Genomic DNA, 24,569 nt, shown 5'->3' with positions numbered 1-24,569 from the left:
TAAATTGTGTTGAACGCAGGTAAAGTGAGACGGTATCATGGTGCATCTCAGTGGAATGTTTATTCTATAAAGCACCATTCGGCACTTAGATACAGCTCTTAAATTTGCGCGTCGTTAAGTAAGAGTTTTCCGAGTAGATAGATGAAAGAAGTTCATCATCCAGGCCATGCTGCGATTGCACTCAAAAGTGATGGATTCTTAAACTGCGTCAGTAAATAAAATAGAAGTTATTAAATAATTAATCATCTTCATTGAGCCATAGCTCAGTAGCTGCGCTGCATGCATCGCCGTGACATTTATCCCAGAGATATGGATTCGAAACTCTACCCGGTTACTCCTAGCGAGGAAGAAATGACTCAAAGGACGAAACGAGGGCGGAGAACCATAGAGAAAGCTTGTGAAATTAATATCATCGGAAAACTCAAAAGTTTTATCGGGTGAGCACAAAAAATTTGACCGTTGTTGAGTTTTCATGGAAATGAAAGAAAATCCTGACTCACCTTCTTTGGACCACTCGTCTCTTTTGACTTTTAAATAAATGAGTCGGTTTGTCTCATTTGTCTTCACAAGGCAAGTGTGACTCTTTTGGTTACTTGAAGAAGGAAGCTATCCCCGAAACCTCAGTGATGGAGCCGAAGAATTCTGAGCAGTCCTTGATTTTATTCGTTCGAAGGTGCAGTCTACGTACAGCTTAGCGTGAGCACCAAATGGGAAATGTGGGATGAAAATTAAAACTGAAAGCTGAAGAACTGCAGAAAGGAGCATCCTGAAATATCCATTGAAGCCACTCGACTTCGCCTTTTTCTCAGTATGGACCAAAGAGGTTGACCGTGCTTTTATAAACTTGCAAGGTTTCTAAGAAAAGAAAATAGACTCTAATTGGCAATTTTTGTTTATATTGTGTCCTAAAGTGCATAAATTCAATTCAGTTTTCATAGACCAAAGTGATTGATCGTGTGTAAATAAACTTTCAAGGTTTCCAAGAAAAAAAATCGACTCTTAATGGCGATTTTTGTGTACATTATCTCCTAGTGAGCGTAAATCTAATTCAGTTTCATCGACAAATAAAACCATTCACTCCCTCAAAAAAAGGAGTTAAATAGCGACTGTTTTTGTTTTTAAAAACTAAAAGGATGACTTCACAACGATCAATGCCTTATGCGAGTGGTTCGTCTCCGAACATGTCCTTTTCATGAGAATGTTCGCCAGGGCATAAGCATAATCGATCATGCTTAAATGGAACTGATTTTGTCAGATCATGACCCTGTCGACGCATTTCAACAGCTCGGTGGAAAAAAAAAACTCTTGTGTCAATTAACCAGAAGTGTTCGTTAGCTCACTTGAATTCCTGCCCACAAAAAGAAACTGTAAATAGAAATCTTTTCTAGGAGATCGACAACAGCGCTGAAAAGCCACAAGTGTTTACCACTGATTAATCGAACCACCCACCAGTGCGGGGAAATGGCAGTTGCAGTGTTTAAGTAGTTATAGTTAGTAATTAATTTATGACGCGCAACTAGTGATAATTAATGAATCAGTAAATTATGGCGATATTTAAGCTTAAGTGATAATAATATATGATAAGAAATATAACAATACTTTAAATGGAAAAGGACTTTTAAGTCAACCCGAAATGAACGCAAAGCCGAACTTTAATGAAGAAATGTAAAATGGTTTCCGTGTTTACATAGCCTGATGTAAACACGCTGGAGGTTGGGAGAACGCGAGATAAACGTAGGAAACTACGACGCGAAGCGGAGTGGTTTCCAGCTTATCGAGTGTTCTCCCGACCTCCCAAGTGTTTACATCAGGCTATGTAAACACGGAAACCATTTTACGTTTCTTTTATAAAATAACTAATGAAAGAGCCTCTTCTTGCAACGAAGGAAAGCGACGTGCTTGTTGTTGTTGTTGTTCATTTGGCTTTTCGGCCGTTTCTTGAATACTGGGAAAATTAAGCTCCCAAGAAAAATTAGGAAAATCTTCTTCTCCCATTACTGTACTCAAAACAAACTTAAAGAAACTGAGTTACTGCTAGGTAAATAGCAGGGAGAACTCCGCGAGAAGATTCAGTATGAATACCGTGTTTACATACGCTCATGTAAAATGGTTTTATGGCCAATCAGAGCGCGCGTACTATTTGAATTATTTTATAAAGTGAACTGAATTTCGCACGATAAACTTGCAATGATCAGTACAAGTAAAGAAAACATGCAGTCTGATTTTATGAGGCAGGTGTCAGAGAAAGTGAGATGTCCTGTAAGTACGTAATCGATATTTCAACGATTCTCTGTCAAGGTCTCTAAGTTACGACTCAGAAAGTTTATTGAGGGGAAAAGAAAACTAGCCTGACGTAGCGGGATGTTCCGGTTGACAAGGGTTTGAGTTACCTAGGGTATGATGATGGTATATGAATGACAGAATACTACCTAACAAACTCTTGTTATGGACCACCCCTCCCACGTAGAGTCTTTATTGCGGGAACCTGGATGTTTTAACGAGGATATGATTTCGAAGTATGTGTGAATTTGAGCTGGAAACCTCTTCCATGTTTATTTCTTGTGTCGCAGTCGTAACTCAACATTATTCATCGCTCTCCCTGTTTCTACGATCGCGGATCCATCCTAACCGATGTGCACTGGCAGTCATACATTTCTATAAAGGACGCCATCTTGTTAACTTGACTGGGTGGTAGTGAGCGTTGGCTGACAGGAAGATTATCCGAAGTAATCAATTTCAACACACACAAGTATTTTGATACTTTAAAATAAACACTAAACGGTTTATTTATAAGAATGATATACGTAATTAATAATACATATCACTCGTTTAATATATAACAGGCTTCAGAGATACAGGTTTTTCATAACTCTCGACATGCTCGAAGACAAAACTAATAAAATTTGCCTCCAAATACAACAAAATCAGTGAAGCTAATTTGATGCAAATAGTTACATATTATAACTAGCTAAACTCTTTATTTAAAGGGAGTAGCACTTAATAACCAAAAGGCTAATAAACTTTTGGCCTTCAATATATCATATGAATACCAAAATATCATCGCATTCTACACCTGCCACAAAAAAACGTGGCTTAAAAACATTACAATCAATATACACATAATATGGTCAAAGTGATAAAAACTTCGGTCACAGACTCTAGTACTGTGGTATTAATAGTAATTGTATTCCATTTCGCTCGCTCGCGACTGGTTGAACATACCTCTAATTAAACATCGCATTAAATGGAATATATTGTTAAAATACATCACGAAAACTTCAGGTCACACTAAAACTGAAAAAGGCTGCGAAAAAGATTTCCCTAACAACTGAAAAAATATTTATTGTCAAAAAATCATACCAGTGAGCCGCAAGAAGAGGTGCAACTTTAAATTTAACACCTATTTCAAGTTTAAAGGGTGATTATATTTCAATCGGGTCTACAACATATTTTCAAATGAGTGCTGTTGTGTTCGGTTCAAACCCATTTTGCTATGCACATGCGCTGAAACATGATGACCTATATTGGTTAGGCATGTGTATTTCTACGACCTGGATTCGGTTCTTGAGAGATACTAGGAGAGTCATAGCTTACATGAATCATCATAAGCGCCCCCATAAACAAACCAAAGGAGGATAAAATGTGCCACTTGTCATGATCGTCAAAAAAATCACATTCCTCGTTTAGATCACGAGATTTCTCAGGAGACTTACTCTTATCTGTTGTTGCTTTTTCTGTGAAAAAATATAATGCTATCCCCATAATAGCTATTGTTACAGCGCCAAAAAGAAACACACCAAAAACAATGCACGAACAATTACACGTTTTATCCTTTACCAGGCAGGTTGTCAAGAGGGATCCAATAGCGACTAAAGCGCTCTCTACTATGCAAAGATACAGAAAAGCGTCGGCAAATTCTAACGAGCCATGTAGCGCAAGGCATATCAGCACAATTGCTAAAAGGAAACCCAATACGCAAAAGCCACCAATCACCCACTTTGACGGGAAATAATCACAACCACAGCATTTCCAAATAACGGCTTTGTCGTCGGTGTCCTTAGGCCAAGCTTCGTAAGCTTTTTCGTAAGCTTTTTTGCCTATTAATGGGACATCTTCACGAGCTTTTTCGTTTGATTCTGTGCATGGGACACATTTACAACAATCAATGCACTTTTTTGGGCACAACCTATATACAACCCACATCGCCATAATGAGAATCCAAAGAAATAAACATAGAGAGAATGAGATTGTTTCGGTGAGTCCCGCTTCAGTGTCATACATGGTTCCAAAATAATTCAAAACGAAAAGAGGAACCAGGAAGAAAAGAAAGAAGTTTGCTGCTCCCACGCGCCTCTTTGCGTGTACAGCTTCGGTGTACGGCGTTGCTTCAATTCCGTTGTACATCAGCATCACAATTAAACTTGCCATGACAAACATAAAAGCTGTATCGAACTGAAATGCTAACTTACTTGGACAAAGATGATAAAGTGCAGAATACATTCCTTCGAAACAGAGGGCCCAGGCAAATGCGTAAGGAATGGAAAAACTAAATTTCTTCTTGTTTGCTTCAGCAGAAAGAGTTTGGAGACCATCAGTAGGCTTAATATCATCCGGAGGAACGAGCCTATCTCCGAGATGTAGAGAAATATCGGGACACCACAACGCGTGATCAGGTAGCTTTTTGTAGTTTATCTTACTTTCGTTTTTGTTTTTGTTTTCGTTCTCGTTTTGTCCTGTTTCTGTAATTTCATCACTCTCGTTTTTGTTTTTACTTTCGTCCTCGTTTTGTCCTGTTTCATTGCTCTCGTTTTTGTTTTCGTTCTCGTTCTGTCCTGTTTCTGCATTTTCACTGGTGCGTTTCTCTGCAATTTTCAGACGTCGAGCAAATACCTCTGATTCCATACAGAGAACATTCGCCGCCAAAATTAAGCCATGCAAGACGAACGCTAAGTTACTTAACATTAAATTGTAGGGAATATCAGCATAACGTACTCGGTAACAGAAATCGTTATAACAACAGTGATCTCTGTCGCCCTCTTGAATCATTAAATACCAGTCTGCATTCCACCTTTGACCGCCTCTACTTCAAGTTGGTTCATTGGAATCGCAATCAAGAACGCCTCAGGTGACACGCCAATTGATGTAAGAAAGATTGTGACATTAACTTTGAAAAGGTCATTTGATTACACATACACTGATCCCCTTTTAAGATTATTTTTAGGATGTGGTCTTGTTGGTATTGGAATATCTTGGGTTGCATGGATAATTTTTAGAAAACGCACCTTCTGTTGCTGTAGTCAAGAAAACAACCCTAACCCTAAGCAAGAAAATAAACCTAAGATAACCTGCTACGAATTTTTCTCAGCTATGTTGGCCGTCCTGTGCAGACATACCTTGGTTGGGGGTCCTAAAACGTATTCCTATATCACGTTAATTGTCGGTTGGGTGTTTATGGTGGGTTCATTCCAATTTGTCTTAATGGAGAACTTGGACAAAGTAATCCGTCCCTTTTTAGCGAACGACAGACGAAGTGACTCTCCCTTATAGTCCACAACTTCAATGTTCTCTTTGACATCCTTGCAGTCACGTGATACTTTTAAGTAAGCTGGTACGTCATCAGACTCAGAGGTGGCAGTTATGTCAAGTTGAGTACTTGAAATGTCTTTTGTTGGAGTGAACTGATAAACAGCTGGATAAGTATCATTTGCACTCAGCTTAACTGTCACTGGGTCATCTAATTGAATGCCCCCTTCTTGTTGCATTTCCACCATGAAACTGACGCCAGTTGTGCCAGAAAACAACAAATGCTTTCCCTTAACCTTACCCTTGGTTGGGCAGAAAGGCAAACTTCTCCATCCAGCTTCAGACGTTGATATACCAAGATGGCTGGTTAGCAAAGATCCCTCGTCTTCTTCATAGGCAGAGACGTGCAGTGAACCTTGAGGCAAAAAAAAAGACGATTCCGAATTTAGTTAATGCTGTACCAAATGAGAAAAAAATTTGTTAAAACACTCGTTGTGTTGAATGCAGATAAAGTGGGACGGTATCACAGCGCATCTGTAATGTTTATTCTATAGAGCACTAATTAGCACTTGAATAGAGCCCTTAAATTTATGCGTTGCTAAGTTAGAGTTTTCCAAGTAGATAGATGAAGCGACTTCATCATCTAGGCTATGCTGCGATTGTATTCAAAAGTGACGGAATCTTATACTGTGTCAGTTAATGCTGTACTAAATGAGGCGAAAATTTGTTAAAAAACACGTTAGTCTAAACAGACCGTGAACTACGGATAAAATTCATATAAGTTTTCACATATTCACAGTCATTTATTCATCACTTCACGGAGTTATATGGAACCAACATAATAATCAGCTCCCAGTTGGCTTGTTAGCTCAGTTGGTAGAGCACTGCACCGGTATTGCAGAGGTCATGGGTTCAATTCCCGTACAGACCTGAATTTTTTCAGGCCTTATTTTCACTACTGCTCAAGTAATGTTCATGGCTGCGAAGATCGCTTTTGTATTCACGTCTTTATCCTCAGCTCACATGTATGATTTTCATATATTCACAGTCAGAATAAATTGTGTTGAATAAAGTGAGGCAGTATCGTGGCACTTCTGAAATGTTTATTCTATAAAGTGTTAAACGGTAAAAGTAAAAATATATCTAATCTAAAAACATTGTAAGGGTTTCCTTATATTAGTGTTGGAAAATTAATGGAAATATATATTAGCATAAGCCAGTCAGTAAAAGAAATTAGAAAAAGTAAGTTGGTCATTTTGTTATTCCTTCTAGCAGTGTTATCTTACAGGTAGAATTTCGCTCACCTTTTTAGCTCATTCATGCTGAAAGCAATGAATGAGGTATTGTGGTGGAGCAGATGTTGACAAAAGTTGTCGACCGTGGGCGGAAGTTGCATTGTGGACCGTGAACGGAAGTAGTCTCGCATACTACCCCTCCCTACTTAGTGAAAGTCAAAATTAATGTCGATGAAGCTCAGAAACTCACGTGGGAAGAAATAAAATGTTTATATGATTTAATAAATAATAATTAATAATAATAACCTCAAATAACATTTCCGAACTTCTGAAAATGCAACTTGAATCGAGAAGCCAAATTGTTCACACCTGGGGAACCTGTAGTGGGTTCATTTCAACGCAAGCTGTGACCACGCGGAAAAGTAGCAGGTAGCCATATTGGTAAGCCGCGCATTTGCGTTTGTCCTCAGTTGGTATAAAATTAATCATTGCTCTATCATTGTACTTTTCCTGGTGAGCTCTTCAACATACAGTCCACATATCAATCGGCACCTGGATAGAGCTCATAAATTTGTGCGTTGCTAAGTAAAAGTTTTCCGAGTAGATAGATGAAAGAGGTTCATCATCCAGGCTATGCTGCGATTGTACTCAAAAGTGATGGATTCTTAAACTGCATAAGTGTATAAAATAGAAGTTATGGAATATTTTGTCATCTTCATTGACCCATAGCTCAGTAGTTGCGCTGCATGCATCGCTGTGATATTTTTTGTATCCCAGAGATACGGATTCGAAACTCTTCCCGGCTCCTTCCGGCGAAGAAGAAATGATTCAAAGGACGAAATAAAGGCGGAGAACCACAGAGAAAGCTTGTGAAATTAATATTTATTGGAAAACTCAAAAGTTTTATCGGGTGAGCACAAAAAATATGACCATTACTGAGTTTTCATGGAAATGAAAGAAAATTCTGACTCACCTTTGGACCACTCGTCTCTTTTGGCTTTCAAATAAATCAGTCGGTTTGTCTCATTTGTCTTCACAAGGCAAGTGTGACTCTTTTTTGAAGAAGGAAGCTGTCCCCTAAACCTCAGTGATGGAGCCGAAGTATTCTGAGCAGTCGTCCATGATTTTATTCGTTCGAAGGTGCAGTCTACGTGCAGCTTAGCGTGAGCACCAAATGGGAAATGTGGGATGAAAATTAAAACTGAAAACAGAAGAACTGCAGAAAGGAGCATCCTGAAATTTCCTCTAAAGAAACTCGACTTCGCCTTTTTCTCAGTATGGAACAAAGAGGTTGATCGCACGTTTAAAAACTTCCTGGGTTTCCAAGAAAAAAAAATAGACTCTGATTGGCGATTTCTGTTTACATTGTCTTCAACTGTGCATAAATTTAATTCAGTTTTCACTGACCAAAGAGGTTGATCGCACGTTTAAAACTTCCTGGGTTTCCAAGAAAAAAAAAATAGACTCTAATTGGCGAAGTCTGTTTGCATTGTCTTCAACTGTGCATAAATTAAATTCAGTTTTCACTGACCAAAGAGGCCTATCGTGTGTTTAAGAACTTCTTGGGTTTCCAAGAAACAAAAATAGACTCTAATCGGCGATGTCTGTTTACATTGTCTTCTACTATGCATAAATTTAATTTAGTTTTCACTGACCAAAGAGGTTGATCGCGCGTTTAAAAACTTCCTGAGTTTTCACGGAAAAAAATAGACTTTCTTTTACATTGTCTGCTACTATGCATAAATTTAATTCAGTTTCATCGACAGATTAAACCATTCTCTCCCCCGCGATTAAAAACTTCCTGGGTTTCCAAGAAAAAAAAATAGACTCTGATTGGCGATATCTGTTTACATTGTCTTCTATTGTGTATAAATTTAATTCAGTTTTCACTGACCAAAGAGGTTGGTCCGTCGGATGAAAACCAAATTACTTGCGTGGCTCTAAAGAATCCCGAATCGTATAAATAGAATTTTATTCGATCTGAAACAATAAATAAATAAGATTTCTACACAACAGAACCTAACCAAAAATAAGAGACCTAAGCACATCATATAATCTTCAAAACACGAACAGATTTAATCGCTAATTACATGCGGTCTTACAGAAATTACACTAACAGAAATCAACGCGAATAATTGAATGTAACAAAGCCTAAGGAAACCAAAAACGACTTAAAACAACTGACTTACTTCGTGACGGGATTCCAGAGTTAAACTAAACTGTATAATCATCAAAAACGGGAAAGCTATCCTGATTCATGCCTCCGACACGACACGTGTAAAAAACTAACTAAAAACCACCAACTTACTCATCTTTCAGTGTCAATCAAGGTGATCAATAAGTGAAAAGAAAAGGTGAAATATTAAACTCAATAAACTTTTAAACGTAACGCAAATGTCACGCGAGCAATGTTCTTCTCGAAACAGAGGTTGATCGCGTTTTTAAAACTTCTTGAGTTTCCACGAAAAAGATAGAATTTCTGTTTGCATTGTCTGCTACTGTGCATAGATGTAATTTAGTTTTCACTGACCAAAGAGGTCGATCGCGCGTTTAAAAACTTTCTGAGTTTCCGAGGAAAAAAAATAGACTCTTAGTGGCGATTTCTATTTACAGTTTCTCCTACTGCGCACAAATTTAATTCAGTTTCATCGACAAATAAAACCATTCTCTCCCTCAACAAAAGGGAGATTAAAAAACGACTGTTTTTTTTTTTAAAAAAGATGAATGACTTTTCAACGGTCAGTGCCTTATTAAATTAAATTAAATTAAATTAAATGCATTTATATAGCGCCATCTTCCATTAATTGTCCATGGCGCTTTACAATACTCTAAAACCGTAAAAATTAAAATCCTAAAAATTAAATACACTATATCATACCATACAATAAGGTTACGAATAAAAAGTAAAAACTACAAGTAAAAACAACAAATCAAATGCACGCTTAAAATACTAAGTCTTAAGATTAGCCTTAAAACTGCCTCTGTTGATGAAAGCCTGATTTGGAGTGGTAGTTTATTCCAGAGCCTTGGCGCCGCCACGGAAAAAGCCCTCTCACCAAACGTTTTAAGATTCGCTCTAGGCTCATCAAGCAAGCTGTCCTTGTTGTCCCTGTCCTTGTTGTCACTGTCCTTGTTGTCCCTGTCCTTGTTGTCACTGTCCTTGTTGTCACTGTCCTTGTTGTCACTGTCCTTGTTGTCACTGTCCTTGTTGTCACTGTCCTTGTTGTCCCTGTCCTTGTTGTCCCTGTCCTTGTTGTCACTGTCCTTGTTGTCACTGTCCTTGTTGTCCCTGTCCTTGTTGTCCCTGTCCTTGTTGTCACTGTCCTTGTTGTCACTGTCCTTGTTGTCCCTGTCCTTGTTGTCCCTGTCCTTGTTGTCCCTGTCCTTGTTGTCACTGTCCTTGTTGTCACTGTCCTTGTTGTCACTGTCCTTGTTGTCCCTGTCCTTGTTGTCACTGTCCTTGTTGTCGCTGTCCTTGTTGTCGCTGTCCTTGTTGTCGCTGTCCTTGTTGTCCCTGTCCTTGTTGTCACTGTCCTTGTTGTCACTGTCCTTGTTGTCGCTGTCCTTGTTGTCGCTGTCCTTGTTGTCGCTGTCCTTGTTGTCGCTGTCCTTGTTGTCCCTGTCCTTGTTGTCCCTGTCCTTGTTGTCCCTGTCCTTGTTGTCCCTGTCCTTGTTGTCACTGTCCTTGTTGTCACTGTCCTTGTTGTCACTGTCCTTGTTGTCCCTGTCCTTGTTGTCACTGTCCTTGTTGTCACTGTCCTTGTTGTCACTGTCCTTGTTGTCACTGTCCTTGTTGTCACTGTCCTTGTTGTCACTGTCCTTGTTGTCACTGTCCTTGTTGTCCCTGTCCTTGTTGTCCCTGTCCTTGTTGTCACTGTCCTTGTTGTCACTGTCCTTGTTGTCACTGTCCTTGTTGTCACTGTCCTTGTTGTCACTGTCCTTGTTGTCACTGTCCTTGTTGTCACTGTCCTTGTTGTCCCTGTCCTTGTTGTCCCTGTCCTTGTTGTCACTGTCCTTGTTGTCCCTGTCCTTGTTGTCCCTGTCCTTGTTGTCCCTGTCCTTGTTGTCCCTGTCCTTGTTGTCCCTGTCCTTGTTGTCACTGTCCTTGTTGTCCCTGTCCTTGTTGTCCCTGTCCTTGTTGTCCCTGTCCTTGTTGTAACTGTCCTTGTTGTCCCTGTCCTTGTTGTCCCTGTCCTTGTTGTCCCTGTCCTTGTTGTCACTGTCCTTGTTGTCACTGTCCTTGTTGTCCCTGGCCTTGTTGTCCCTGTCCTTGTTGTCCCTGTCCTTGTTGTCACTGTCCTTGTTGTCACTGGCCTTGTTGTCACTGTCCTTGTTGTCACTGTCCTTGTTGTCACTGTCCTTGTTGTCACTGTCCTTGTTGTCACTGTCCTTGTTGTCACTGACCTTGTTGTCACTGGCCTTGTTGTCACTGGCCTTGTTGTCACTGTCCTTGTTGTCACTGTCCTTGTTGTCACTGTCCTTGTTGTTCCTGTCCTTGTGGTCACTGTCCTTGTTGTCGCTGTCCTTGTTGTCGCTGTCCTTGTTGTCCCTGTCCTTGTTGTCACTGTCCTTGTTGTCACTGTCCTTGTTGTCGCTGTCCTTGTTGTCGCTGTCCTTGTTGTCGCTGTCCTTGTTGTCGCTGTCCTTGTTGTCCCTGTCCTTGTTGTCGCCGTCCTTGTTGTCGCCGTCCTTGTTGTCACTGTCCTTGTTGTCACTGTCCTTGTTGTCACTGTCCTTGTTGTCACTGTCCTTGTTGTCCCTGTCCTTGTTGTCCCTGTCCTTGTTGTCCCTGTCCTTGTTGTCCCTGTCCTTGTTGTCACTGTCCTTGTTGTCACTGTCCTTGTTGTCACTGTCCTTGTTGTCCCTGTCCTTGTTGTCCCTGTCCTTGTTGTCCCTGTCCTTGTTGTCCCTGTCCTTGTTGTCACTGTCCTTGTTGTCACTGTCCTTGTTGTCACTGTCCTTGTTGTCCCTGTCCTTGTTGTCCCTGTCCTTGTTGTCCCTGTCCTTGTTGTCACTGTCCTTGTTGTCACTGGCCTTGTTGTCACTGTCCTTGTTGTCCCTGTCCTTGTTGTCCCTGTCCTTGTTGTCACTGTCCTTGTTGTCACTGTCCTTGTTGTCACTGTCCTTGTTGTCACTGTCCTTGTTGTCCCTGTCCTTGTTGTCCCTGTCCTTGTTGTCACTGTCCTTGTTGTCACTGTCCTTGTTGTCACTGGCCTTGTTGTCACTGTCCTTGTTGTCACTGTCCTTGTTGTCACTGTCCTTGTTGTCACTGTCCTTGTTGTCACTGTCCTTGTTGTCACTGTCCTTGTGTTCCCTGTCCTTGTTGTCACTGTCCTTGTTGTCACTGTCCTTGTTGTCCCTGTCCTTGTTGTCCCTGTCCTTGTTGTCACTGTCCTTGTTGTCACTGTCCTTGTTGTCCCTGTCCTTGTTGTCCCTGTCCTTGTTGTCACTGTCCTTGTTGTCCCTGTCCTTGTTGTCACTGTCCTTGTTGTCACTGTCCTTGTTGTCCCTGTCCTTGTTGTCACTGTCCTTGTTGTCACTGTCCTTGTTGTCACTGTCCTTGTTGTCACTGTCCTTGTTGTCCCTGTCCTTGTTGTCACTGTCCTTGTTGTCCCTGTCCTTGTTGTCACTGTCCTTGTTGTCACTGTCCTTGTTGTCCCTGTCCTTGTTGTCACTGTCCTTGTTGTCCCTGTCCTTGTTGTCACTGTCCTTGTTGTCCCTGTCCTTGTTGTCACTGTCCTTGTTGTCCCTGTCCTTGTTGTCCCTGTCCTTGTTGTCACTGTCCTTGTTGTCACTGTCCTTGTTGTCACTGTCCTTGTTGTCACTGTCCTTGTTGTCACTGTCCTTGTTGTCCCTGTCCTTGTTGTCCCTGTCCTTGTTGTCACTGTCCTTGTTGTCCCTGTCCTTGTTGTCACTGTCCTTGTGTTCCCTGTCCTTGTTGTCACTGTCCTTGTTGTCCCTGTCCTTGTTGTCCCTGTCCTTGTTGTCCCTGTCCTTGTTGTCACTGTCCTTGTTGTCACTGTCCTTGTTGTCACTGTCCTTGTTGTCACTGTCCTTGTTGTCCCTGTCCTTGTTGTCACTGTCCTTTTTTGTTAATTTTTTATTTTTAAAAAATTTAAAAACGAGACAACAATCGGTTTATTTTTTTCCGCGTCGTCTCGATTGGGATTTTAACAATTTACTTTTTTCGTTTTGTGTTGGGATTTTTGTCCCCTTACAGTTGTATTAAGTTCGGAAAGCTACCTTTTTACAGAATATTGACTGTTTGTTTGTTATTTTGGTGAATAAAGAAAATATGATATTAATCTCACTAAAGATCTTTTCAGTCTGAACACGAATTAAATGTGATAAACGATCCACCGTGAAAATTCCGTTTATTTACTCAGCTAAACTACCTTTCCCGTTCTAATAAAGCAGCAGAATAGGATCTGCAATTATGATGAATCTTTAGTCATCTTACGTGATTTCTTTGTTTTCGTTGAAAGAACTGAAAACAAAGTTTGTTATCTTTGTTTGCAAAGTCCAAACATTCTTGACGTCAAAAGACCCATAGGATTAACATTTCAACAAACTGCTACAAAACAAACTCGCCTTGTGCCCTTCTCGCAAGTGCGGTTCCCGGCCCCACTCCTATATAGATCAATAACACTTAATACAAAGTAGTGACCGTGAGCATAACACTCGCTCGTGGAGGTAAGCAGCATATATATCATAGGAAAAAATCAAAGGAAAAAGAGAACTTCAGTCCTCTTGACCCTCAATCTCGTTTTTAAGAGCTTCCTTAGAGGCTCGAGAGGCGCAGTTCTCATTTTCCCAACCGCCGTTGTGATTAAGCTTTGCCCAAAATGTGCCAGATTTTTACACTCTCAGTTTTCTTTCTTGATTTAATCTTTGACCCCAATCATCCTAAATATAAAAAAATTAATAAGATAAAAACTAAGCTCAGGAGTACACATTTCTTCAGCGGAAATTTCAGGATGCTCCTTCCTACAGTTCTCCTGGGTTCAGTTTTAATTTTCATCCCACATTTCCCATTTGGTGCTTACGCTAAGCTGTATGTAGACTGCACCTTCGAACGAATAAAATCATGACAACGGGTCAGAATACTTCGACTTCACCGCTGAGATTTATGGGACAGCTTCCCTTTTCAAAAAAGGGTCACAATTACCTTGTGAAGACAAATGAGAAAGACAGACTGATTTATCTAAGAGCCAAAAGGAACAAATGGTCCCAAGAAGGTGAATTAGGATTTTCTGTCTTCTTCATAAAACTCACTATTAGTCTTATTTTACGAGTTCACTTGATTAAGCGTGTGAGTTTCCCGTTACATATTCCTTTCAATAGCTTTTTCTGATGTTCTCCGCATTCTTTTCATCTTCCGAGTCATGTCTTCTTCGGGAACAAAAATTGCTATTTCCGTTAAGATCCTTACATGGGGTATAGGCTCTCTCGCCCGTTATATTTCGGCTCATTGAATATTTAAAAGTAGCATGCATATACAGAATCGTTGCTCATCATTCACGATACGGTATGAGTTGACAAAAGAGCAGAAACCAAGCGAAACGATGGAGGAGGTTGGGCAGAATAACGGAGGAGGTAACAGCAAAGAAGCAGATTATCTCTCCGTAAATATATCTGACAGAGAGTTACCAAGTCATTTGCTTACTTGTCCCGATATTTCTCTTCATTGCGGAGAAATGCTTGTTCCCGAAATTAAAACTGCTGATCATGAGAACTCTTTTGCAGAAGCACTTAAAAAAAGGTATAGCTTTTCCATGGGTTATGCACTTGCCTGGACTCTTTTTTTTCAGGGAATGTTTTCTGCACTCTATCATTTCTGTCCAAGTAGGTTTACATTTCAATTCGATACAGCTTTTATGTTCATCATTTTGTTTTAAGTGTTATTTTACTTCACAATGGCATTGAAAGGCAGCCGTGCACCACAGAAGTTAAAACAAAAAGTCGTGTTGAGGCAGCCAATCTCTTTCTTTTCTTCTTAGTTCCATCATTGATTTTTAATTATTTTGGAACAATGTATCATTCTGAAGCAGGTTTAGACAAAAAATTCCAAATCCCTTTCTTTTCTTTTTAATTGTATGGTTTTTCATCATAGCATCGTGGGCTGGATATAAGTTGTATGCAGTTTGCAGTAAACCTTTTTTTAAAAGTTGTGAAAGCTACTGCGAGTGTTGTAAATGCTGTACATGCTGTTGTAACAAAGGATTTGCATTAACCCTTTCTTGCTTATTTGGCTTCGTAGTTACACCACTTGTTCTTATTGTTCTTTGGTCTCAAAAAATATTAGAATTTACTGACGCCATTCTGTGATTTTGTATAGGAGAGAGCGTAGTTGCTTCTGGAGGATCTTTCTGTGTGGGTCTAAAGTGTGAGTCGTCATGTCCTTCAGACTGTCAGGATTGTGTCGAGGAACTGAAGGCTAGACTTTGTTTCATCATCAAAGTAGGTTCTAAAGTGTTATATAACTGTACAATACTGACACTTAATGGTTTAGCTCTGTGGATTTTCTTTGCCAAAGAAACCACTGACAAGAGTAAGTCTCCAGAGAAATCACGTGACCTAAATCAGGAATGTATTTTCCTAGCTTTTTTTGACTGGCATGATGTGTGGCACATTTTTTCCTCTTTTGGTCTAATTATGGCTGCACTTATGGTTACCCATCCCAGTTATGAATCCCCAAATTCACTCAGAGAAAAAAGTCAGACTCGTGCAACAAATGGTGCTTCTGATGAACCGCGATCACCACCCGTTGAGATGGACTTGCCGGGTGAAGACGATCTTCCAGAAAATGCGAAAAATCCACTTTCAAACAATAGAGATCCTCTTCTCGATTTTGATGATGTACAAACCCCTGTTCGCGGACAAGTAAGGCGCGCGGAAGACTACCGCGTATTACAAAATCCGACTACGCCTTTCGAGGCACTATCACCTCCAGATGTAAGCAGGCAGTTTAAGATAAGTATTGAGTTAACAAAACGGGATTAAGAAAAGGTACACTCATTCTACAGCTTTCAGGGATACTTGAAGGGCATTCATTAAAAAATGATTGAAACTCTCTGACTGTATAGGCAATATACATAAAATTGTCCTTAATTCATTCAGCTTCCTCTAACGTATATTGGTGCTACATCAGTTTGTCAGATTGTTTTTTTAAGTTACTTAGTACTGTTACGGCCAGAATAAGTCTTCATAATCTTATTGAATCTTTCTCTCCCAAGATCTTATTAGTAATTCTCCTTACTGTCTGCCATACAATTCTTATGATGTTTCCTCGGAGAACTTGATGTTAGAACAGCTAATAATTATGATCCTCAATTTTTTTTTTTGTTTGTTTGTTTATTCTCGTCACCTGTATGCTTGATATTGTATTGATATTGTAAGGAGAAATTGTGCTAAGTCACTCATGGGAGTTAAAGGGTTAACAGTAATTCACCTGGTTCTTAACTTTTTTAACAAGGGTAGAAGAGTTTGTAGATAAAAGTATAAATTAAAATTCGGTTTACATCAACGTGTTTTTTAGGGCGGACGTTATAACGCCGTTCGCTTGTGTATTCCAAATAGTAACTCATCATACCAATTTTTGTAAATACAATTCGATTTGTCATTCGCCTTCATATTGGGTTAATTTTCATATCAGTAGGTATAGCCCACTATAATTTCTGTTGTAAGGGAGTTCTGAATGAACAGCAATGTCTCTGTAAACACTGTTTAAGGTCTTGATGTAAACGATCAGTAAAGAGTAACACACGTGTTGAAGGCCTAAATGTAATAACTGTCCTTAATGTAATAAAGTCCTAAATGTAATAACATTTGGTCCTAAACGTAATAAAGTCCTTGATGTAATAACATTTGGCCCTAAGTGTAATTAGCCTCCAATGCAATCGTATAACTCCTTCAGTGCATTGTTGTTACGGCGAACATCCACATTGAGATGTTGAAGTGACAGCTGTTGCACCAAAAACCGCTGACCAGTATACATGTCTCATTACGGGCTCGCTGATACCGATCAGCGTCTTTTTACTTGCTAGACATAAGTCGAGAAGCATTGGCCGCAAACCGTTATACTGATAAAAAAATGGCATCAAATGACAGCTGACAAAATAATGAGTACGCTGACCAAAACCTCTTCATATGTCACTGGCTCAGACTCTTAGGTACAATAAATTTTGGAAAAATTGGATAACATTATACATGTGTGATCGGTGATGGACTTAACAAGTCATAAACCAAATTACAAACTTGGACAAGAGAGTCCGCTGACTTGTAGGTCGGACAATTTGCAGGCTGGGCTACAAATTTTTTGTCTTTCCATGCCTGCATAGACCTTGTTAGCATGCACATTTTGTTTACCAATTCGGATCTCGTGACAGCACTCTAGAGGGTTGTTACTTTAAAATTCTCGAATATCTCCCTGAGTATATGAATATGGACAAAATAATTGTTCTCCTCGAGAGAACAAAAGTGGGACAATTATGTTCTCCTGATCTTGAAATGCCTGCAACAAATCCGACAAACGAATAAGGTATTGCATGTGTCTCCATCGAATCATATACTCATTGACTTACATTTAACAGGTGTAAATGCAAAGAAGTTACTGACCAGTACATCATCACAAATCACCGGCTCAGATTGCCAATCACAAAACAGACACTTAACAAAAATCTGGTGCATGTCATGAACGAGCTCACTGATGCAAAATTTTTGAGCTCCAAAATTAAAAGGAACGGAAAAAGGTTCCTATGGAAGAGGTAGTACTGTAATTCGAAATAAGCAACAGGTCTTTTTAGCGCATACTTGTTGCTCGATTACGTTTTATATAAGGCCGGAAACAGTCACACGAGTGATATATAATGAACATTAAAAATGGTTGTTTATGTTGAAGGCTGTAAATGATGTCCCGGTCCCCAAAAACTCACGCAAAAATTTGTTCCCTTGCTTTCTCCGAGATGTGAGTACAACTAATCGTGTGAGCCGTTTTTTAACGGTATACTAATTGATTTAAAGAATTAAAAAAACGGACTTTTCTTCTACTGAATTAGCACTATGAGAATAACATGCACGTAAAGCGCTTAACTTTCCAGTTTCAAAATAACTGGCAGTAACACAAAGATTTGCCCAGCAACGTTGAATTGATTGGTTGAACTGAGTGTGGAAAAATTCTTGAGTGCGGATCCGACTGATAAACATTTCACGAGCCTGTGAAATATTCCGGCAGTTTTCTTTGAGATCTAGATCGAATGTGGAACGCTAGTGCTTGCATTGATTCAACATGAGATTTATTGTTTTAGCTGTTATGATTTTAGCATTACTAGCATCATTGTGGGATAGGTCTGTGGCCCATAAAGATCGTGAAAACTTCGAAGGGAATCGGAAACCCTCTGTTTTAGCAGACGACGTTCATGAAGCACTGCTCGACCTTGTTGAAGGCAAGGCACAACCACCGGTGAAAGAACGGACGAGAGCAATGCGTGCAGCTGCTGTGCGATACTGGAGAGCCGGCGGAAAGATATCAGTGAAAGTAGACCATGGTGATAAGGCACTTTATTACGAGGGGCGGCGACTGTTAAAATCATCAGAGGTTAACAAAGTAGTGGTTGAGGAATTTGAAAGGATGAAAGGATCTGGTGCGGTGAAGTTGGCTTGCTCACTGAGGGACAACTTTTTAGGAGTAAGTCGAGCTAAAATACAAACCATTCTAAACACAGACAAAAGTCATTATCGCCGAAATGCTAAGTTTCTTAATAAGGCGAAGCTGAAACCTATCAGAGCCAGAGATGTTCATGTTAAGCACCAAATAGATTTGATGGATATGAGCAAAAGAGAATCCGTGAAGATGAATGGACATTTTTACAGATACGTTCTAACAGTGATTGATGTTTTCAGCCGTTTCCTTTGCCTTCGTCCTTTGGAAAGCAAATCAAGCCAGGTTATTGCAAGTGAATTGGAATCTATTTATATGGAACATGGATCGCCAGTGCGACTAAGGAGGGGAGTTCAAGAAAGCTTGAAATTACTTTGCGATCGCATGAATATAAAATTGATTTACAGTCGCCCGCGCCATCCCCAATCACAAGGCAAGGTGGAACGTTGCCACAGGACACTAAGATCCAAGATGGAATATGATCTTCAAAAAATGGGTCAAGACGGTGTAAACTGGGCGAAACAGCTCCCTCTTTATCAAAGAATTCTAAATAACGACCCTAAGGAAGAAATAGCTTACAAAACACCATTCGAAATATACTTTGCACGAAAGTGCAACGCCTTTAGAGAGAGCATATTACAAGACGAAATCCTTCCTAGCGCTGGGAGGGTTCGCCCAACTAACAATGACCGCAATCGGCGTTCCCGGCAAACTTTGAAATTACGAAAGCAAGCAAAAATAGCCACGAGCAGATGTGACAAGCGGATGCAGCGAGCACAACTTCGCTTAAATCTGCCCTCGGTTTACAGCATCGGAGAAAAAGTGTATATACGTTTGAGAGGGAAACCATCGAATAAACGGCATGTGACGGAGGGTCGTATCGAGAAACGTAAGATCAAGTTGCATACCTATAAGGTTTCATACGACTCACCGCTTTCAGGAAAGGAAGAAAGGAAATGGGTCACCGTGGACGATATCACAAGCCTAACACTAGAGCGAGAAAAACAGAAACAAAAATGCGCCAAGCTGTCTAAAAACAAAAAAATTGACCACTACAAAAAGTATTACACACCTATGAGAAGAGACGATTATGCAAAGGCTATTGAAGATCAGGGTTTTAAATTGGTCTACAATCCTCTTGGAGATGGCAATTGCCAATTTGCTGCACTATCGCATCAGGAAAAGAGACTAGGCATTTTGAGATCTCCTGAAACCATGAGGAAAGAAATAGTAGAGTACTTAAAAAGTAATCCGTACGATAGCGATGGCTTCCCACTTTTGGAGCATTTGGCAGATGATGAGTTCGCTTGCTGGGACGATTATATAACTCATATGGCGCGAGATGGAACCTATGGGGATCAGATTACGCTTTATGCAGCAGCAAACTTGTATAATATCGATATCCAAATAGTTTCCTCTCTAGGAGTTGGTGGGCAGCATGTGTTCAGTCCGTCAGCAAGTGTTTCAGCAGCTACTGTGTACCTTGGACATCTTGCTGAGAACCAAGGCGAACACTATGTGAGCTTGGAACAAGTTGCGGATCACAACGACGCTAGTGAAAAAGAATACGATGAAAATGACCCAGGAGAAGGAGAAATTCTCGAGGATTATGCGAATGAAATGCACATAGAGCAGGACGTCGTTGATTTTGAAATGGGTGACTCTGACGCAAAAACTGGACTTGACAGTATCGTCGGCATTGGTGACGACACGGACATTGCTACAGATACAGCTAAGGGACTTACTCATGGAAGCCGAACAAACGAGACAGAGTGTGAATTGCAAAATGAAGTCGACAATGGTATAGCGAATGATGGTGATAAGCTGATGGAGGTTCAGTTTGTTTCAGATGTAGACATCGACTTATTTGCGGCGAGAGGAGATGACGAATGTCACATTGGAAAACTTCCCAATGAAGTTTTAGAAAAAATCTTAGAAATAGTGTTAGCGTCATCGGCCATCCTGTTTGCTGGTAATGCATGCCACACATACCAAACATTACGTAAAGTTAATACACGATTCAGGGCGTCGGTGCAACGTCTGAAACGATTTCTACCAAGGCTTCATGTTTCTGGTGGATTGAAGTCTTGTTTAATCAGCGCTCGAAGCCTTCTAAAAAAGTATGGTCCTTTAAGCGGTCTATTGATCGAGCTGAAGAAGATCATTTCTAGTCCAAAGTGGGCTAATGCTTGGCTGGAAGTTCAAGTGGATGAACTCGATTGGTACGTAATCATTGGAATTTTTTGGAAGAGAAATTGACGGCAATTGATGATAAACTAGCACGCTATTGTTGATGTTATCGTTCGTGATAAAGTCGTTAGTGGTGATGCACCATTTTAGAGCAGTTTGAATGATTTCGCTGTATCACATGTTAATCCAAAAGTATTATTATCAGTAGTGTTACTGAAATTTTGAACATCAATGTTATTCAGTGTCAAATGATTTAATGAAGCATTTGAGTTCATTTATAAGAACGACTATCTTGCTTTATTCAATTTTGAACCTAGGATGTTGCATTTCTAGCCCTCTATGGCTTCACTCCGCCTCGGTAACAGTTCATGTACCATATGACTATAAGTGGAAACTGTTGAGCTATCTTTTTTCATTTATTTATTTATCTATTCATTTTCTCCCCTCACGACGGGGAGAAGAGATGAAGACAAAAAAATGAAATAAAAACTTGAGATTGACTGCGGTATATATTTTTTCCCGATATTTCGGTTCGGGAACTGATGAACCTGTCTTAAGGGGCTAAAGGAAAAAAAAAGAATGGTTCATTAGACCATCAACTGACCATCATGTGTTGAATGCTGTCGCTCAAGAGTTCAATTTGACGCTCGCGTGGAAAAAAAGCCACATGTCGAGACCTGTGATCGTGAAATGGGATAAGATATGATTGGTCAGTAGATATCTAGCTCTGTAAGTCACTTTATCATATAGCTAGCAGCGCCCGCGGGCAAGATGAAGTGAATCCTGTGTTCTGATTGGATACCTGAGCGGGCAAGATGATTCCCTCGCCCGTTCGAGATTCCCCGAATTGATACCGCGCAAGAAAACTCACAAAGTTCGTAAATTTTGGACAATGTCGACATATACTTAGAAAAAATTAAACGACCCTCTTGGGTTTATTGTGCTACAAAAACAGTTGGCTTTCACTCTCGGCTCTCGAAATAAACAAGTCATTCTTGATTCTTATCAAAGCGAAATCTTTTGCTATACAATGAATCCCTTTACGTTTAAGCCAAGAGAATATAAACTCTCTTGCATTGACCAAGCTTGTTCGGTCAAGATGACTGGATATTAGCCTCGTTCTTTTTCTCCTTTTTTTTGGACCAAGACTTCGTCTCAGTCCCTAAAAACGCAAAAACAAATAAAAAACTCGGCCAATATCTAGCTATTTGACCTCACGCTTGGTCAATAACGCATAGGAATATATTTCATGCAGACTCTTACAAATCTTGCAAGGGAAGACAGTACAAAAAATGCACTTCCGAGCCCGGAATTTGTCAGACGTATAGGTCAGTGGACTACCTTTTTCTTGTAACGCGGTTCATAAGGTGTTAACTTCAGCACTGATCACACAAGTTATCGTCAAAATCTGTTTCACTTAAGAGTTTGAGCCAATGATATAAAGAGAGCTCTTGGTCAGCGTTCTCATTGTTTTTGCGTCTGTCAATTTGATGCCAAAGCACATCAGTATAAGGTTTTGTAGACAATGCTTCTCAACCTACGTCTTTAGCATATAAAAAGATGCTGATTAACATCAGCGAGCCCGCAATATGCCATGAGGATTGGTCAGAGGATTCTTTGGTGCAACAGCTGTCACTTTAACATCTCAATGTGGATGTCTGCTATAACAACAGTGCGCTAGCGCAGTTAAACGATTGCATTGGAGGCTTATTACATTTAGGACCAAACGTTATTACATTTAGGACTTTATTACACTTAGACCAAATGTTATTACATTTAGGACTTTATTACATTTAGGACAGTTATTACATTTAGGACTTCAACAACACGATGGATGGATCGTTGTCTTAAGTTTCGTCTTAATTACAGTTATATGCTGCCAAACGACTCCATCGAACATAATCCGCTGAAGAAGAATATAGGTGTGAGACAAACAGATCTCGCAGTTTCGTACACGAGTCTCGGATTATGCCATTCGCCACACCTTCAATGTCCATTGATTCTCATTTACTGACGAAGAAAAAAACAACATAAGAGATAGATATGACTGGACTGAAAATATTTAGTTAGAGATTAAAGATAAGCTTAGACTACAATGAAACAGCGGAAACTGAACTGTGAAGAGAAAACCGATAATTAACTAACTCAGTTTTACACAGCAGAGGGTATCAATCGTTAATCGCTGAGGTCAATCGTTAACCGTAAAAGGGCACAAAAACTTAGCCATTATAGGCGTAGAAAGTTGACAAATTTCAATCGTTCGTCGAGAAAAATAGATGAACTAAATAAATTTTTCCTATCTTAGCCTGTTGTTTGTCTTGTCTTGTGGCCAGTGCAGGAAACAGAAAGTTACTCTTAGTCAACCCAACAGCAGTTCGATCTGGAACTACCCTTGTTGCTTGAATCTGAGGCTTAAAGCAAACGAGTAAATGTGATTTCGAAATATGAAAATTAATCATAGACTTTTCAAATGATTGAAATTTAATATTTTTAACGTTTCTGTTAACTTTAACAAAAGAAAAAAACCATTAGCCGTTTATATTAATTTAATATTTTGTTTCTAATTACCTTCATGTGAGCCAATGCTCAGATGTCATCTTGTCAAGTAAACAAGATGGTGTCAGTTATAGAAATGTATGACCGTCAGCACACATCCATTAGGGCGGAGAAACGGGGAGGGCGATGAATGATAAGCTACGAAACAAGTGTGGAAGAGGTATCCAGGGTGCTCAAATTCACACATTGAGGTTGCTTTTCCCCCCCTGCGATAATAGAAAACATTTTGAACAAATAACCCCATGTGACCAGGTATACAATGCAGACCTTACTTCCAAATCATATCTTCGTTAAAACATTCAGGTTCTTGCAGAAAAGGCTCTACGTGGGAGGGGTGGTTGCGTAACAAAAGAGTTTGTTAGGTAGTATTCTGTCATTCATATACCATTATTATACCCTTGGTAACTCAAACCCTCGTCAACCGGAAACATCCCGCTACGTTAGGCTAGTTTCTTTTCCCCTCAATAAACTTTCTGCGTCGCGACTTCGTGACCTTGACACAGACCCGTTGAAACGTCGACCACTATACACAGGACATCTCACTTTCTCTGACGCCTGCCTTATAAAATAAGACTGCATGTTTTCTTTAATTGTATTGATCATTGCAGTTTATCGTGCGAATCAGTTCACTTTAAAGTTCGGCTTTGCGGGTTGACTTGAAAGTCCTTTTCCATTTAAAGAATTGTTACATTTCTTATCATATATTATTATCACTTAAGCTTAAATATCGCCATAATTTACTGATTCATTAATTATCACTAGTTGCGCGTCATAAATTAATTACCAACTATAACTACTTAAACACCGCAATCGCCATTTCCTACTGGTGAGTGGTTCGATTAATCAATGGTAAACACCTGTGGCTTTTCAGCGCTGTTGTCGATTTCCTAAAAAAGATTTCTATTTACAGTTTCTTTGTTGTGGGCATGAATTCAAGTGAGCTAACGAACACCTATGGTTAATTGACACAAGAGAATTTTTTTTTCCAGCTAGCTGTTGAAATGCGTTGACAGGGTTATGATCTGACAAAATCAGCTCCATTTAAGCATGATTGATTATGCTTATGCCCTGACGAACATTCTCATAAAAAGGACATGTTCGGAGGCATACCACTCGCATAAGGCATTGGTCGTTGTGAAGTCATCCATCTTTTCTCAAAAACAAAAACAGTCGTTATTTAACTCCATTTTTTGAGGGAGTGAATGGTTTTATTTGTCGATGAAACTGAATTAAATTTACGCTCACTAGGAGATAATATAAAAAAAATTACCTCTAAGAGTCGACTTTTTTTTTCTTGGAAACCTTGAAAGTTTATTTACACGTGATCAACCTCTTTGGACCATGAAAACTGAATTTAATTTATGCACTTTAGGGCACAATATAAACAAAAATCGCCAATTAGAAAA

At 39.7% G+C, this 24,569-nt stretch overlaps 2 protein-coding genes and 1 pseudogene across 3 annotated transcripts in view; 1 reads left to right on the top strand and 2 right to left on the bottom strand.

Moving 5' to 3' along the window:
• The window catches only part of LOC113686924 (uncharacterized), a 38,027-nt gene that overhangs the window by 3,889 nt on the left and 9,569 nt on the right, over positions 1-24,569 (bottom strand). The window contains exon 1 of one of the 2 annotated variants that reach the window (XM_089211685.1): positions 501-971. The exons of the other annotated variant lie outside the window; for it this stretch is intronic. The gene's annotated coding sequence lies outside the window, so the exon portion shown is untranslated. Of the gene's footprint in view, positions 1-500; positions 972-24,569 lie in introns of those variants that run through there. 2 annotated transcript variants of the gene reach the window in all.
• On the bottom strand, positions 2,783-8,085 carry LOC149041926 (uncharacterized). Its single transcript, XM_089211911.1, has 4 exons — positions 7,732-8,085; positions 5,430-5,938; positions 5,194-5,291; positions 2,783-5,083 (listed from the first exon to the last, which is right to left on the bottom strand). Exons 1-4 carry the CDS (start codon positions 7,988-7,990, stop codon positions 3,529-3,531), a joined length of 2,421 nt encoding a protein of 806 aa, XP_089068037.1. The 5' UTR covers positions 7,991-8,085; the 3' UTR covers positions 2,783-3,528.
• Positions 14,312-15,761, top strand: LOC149041925 (SID1 transmembrane family member 2-like; annotated as a pseudogene).

The sequence above is a fragment of the Pocillopora damicornis genome, chromosome 7, assembly GCF_964200805.1.
Source record: "Pocillopora damicornis chromosome 7, jaPocDami1.2, whole genome shotgun sequence".
Taxonomy (NCBI): Eukaryota; Metazoa; Cnidaria; class Anthozoa; order Scleractinia; family Pocilloporidae; genus Pocillopora; species Pocillopora damicornis.
This window is presented reverse-complemented; position numbering and strand designations above follow the sequence as displayed.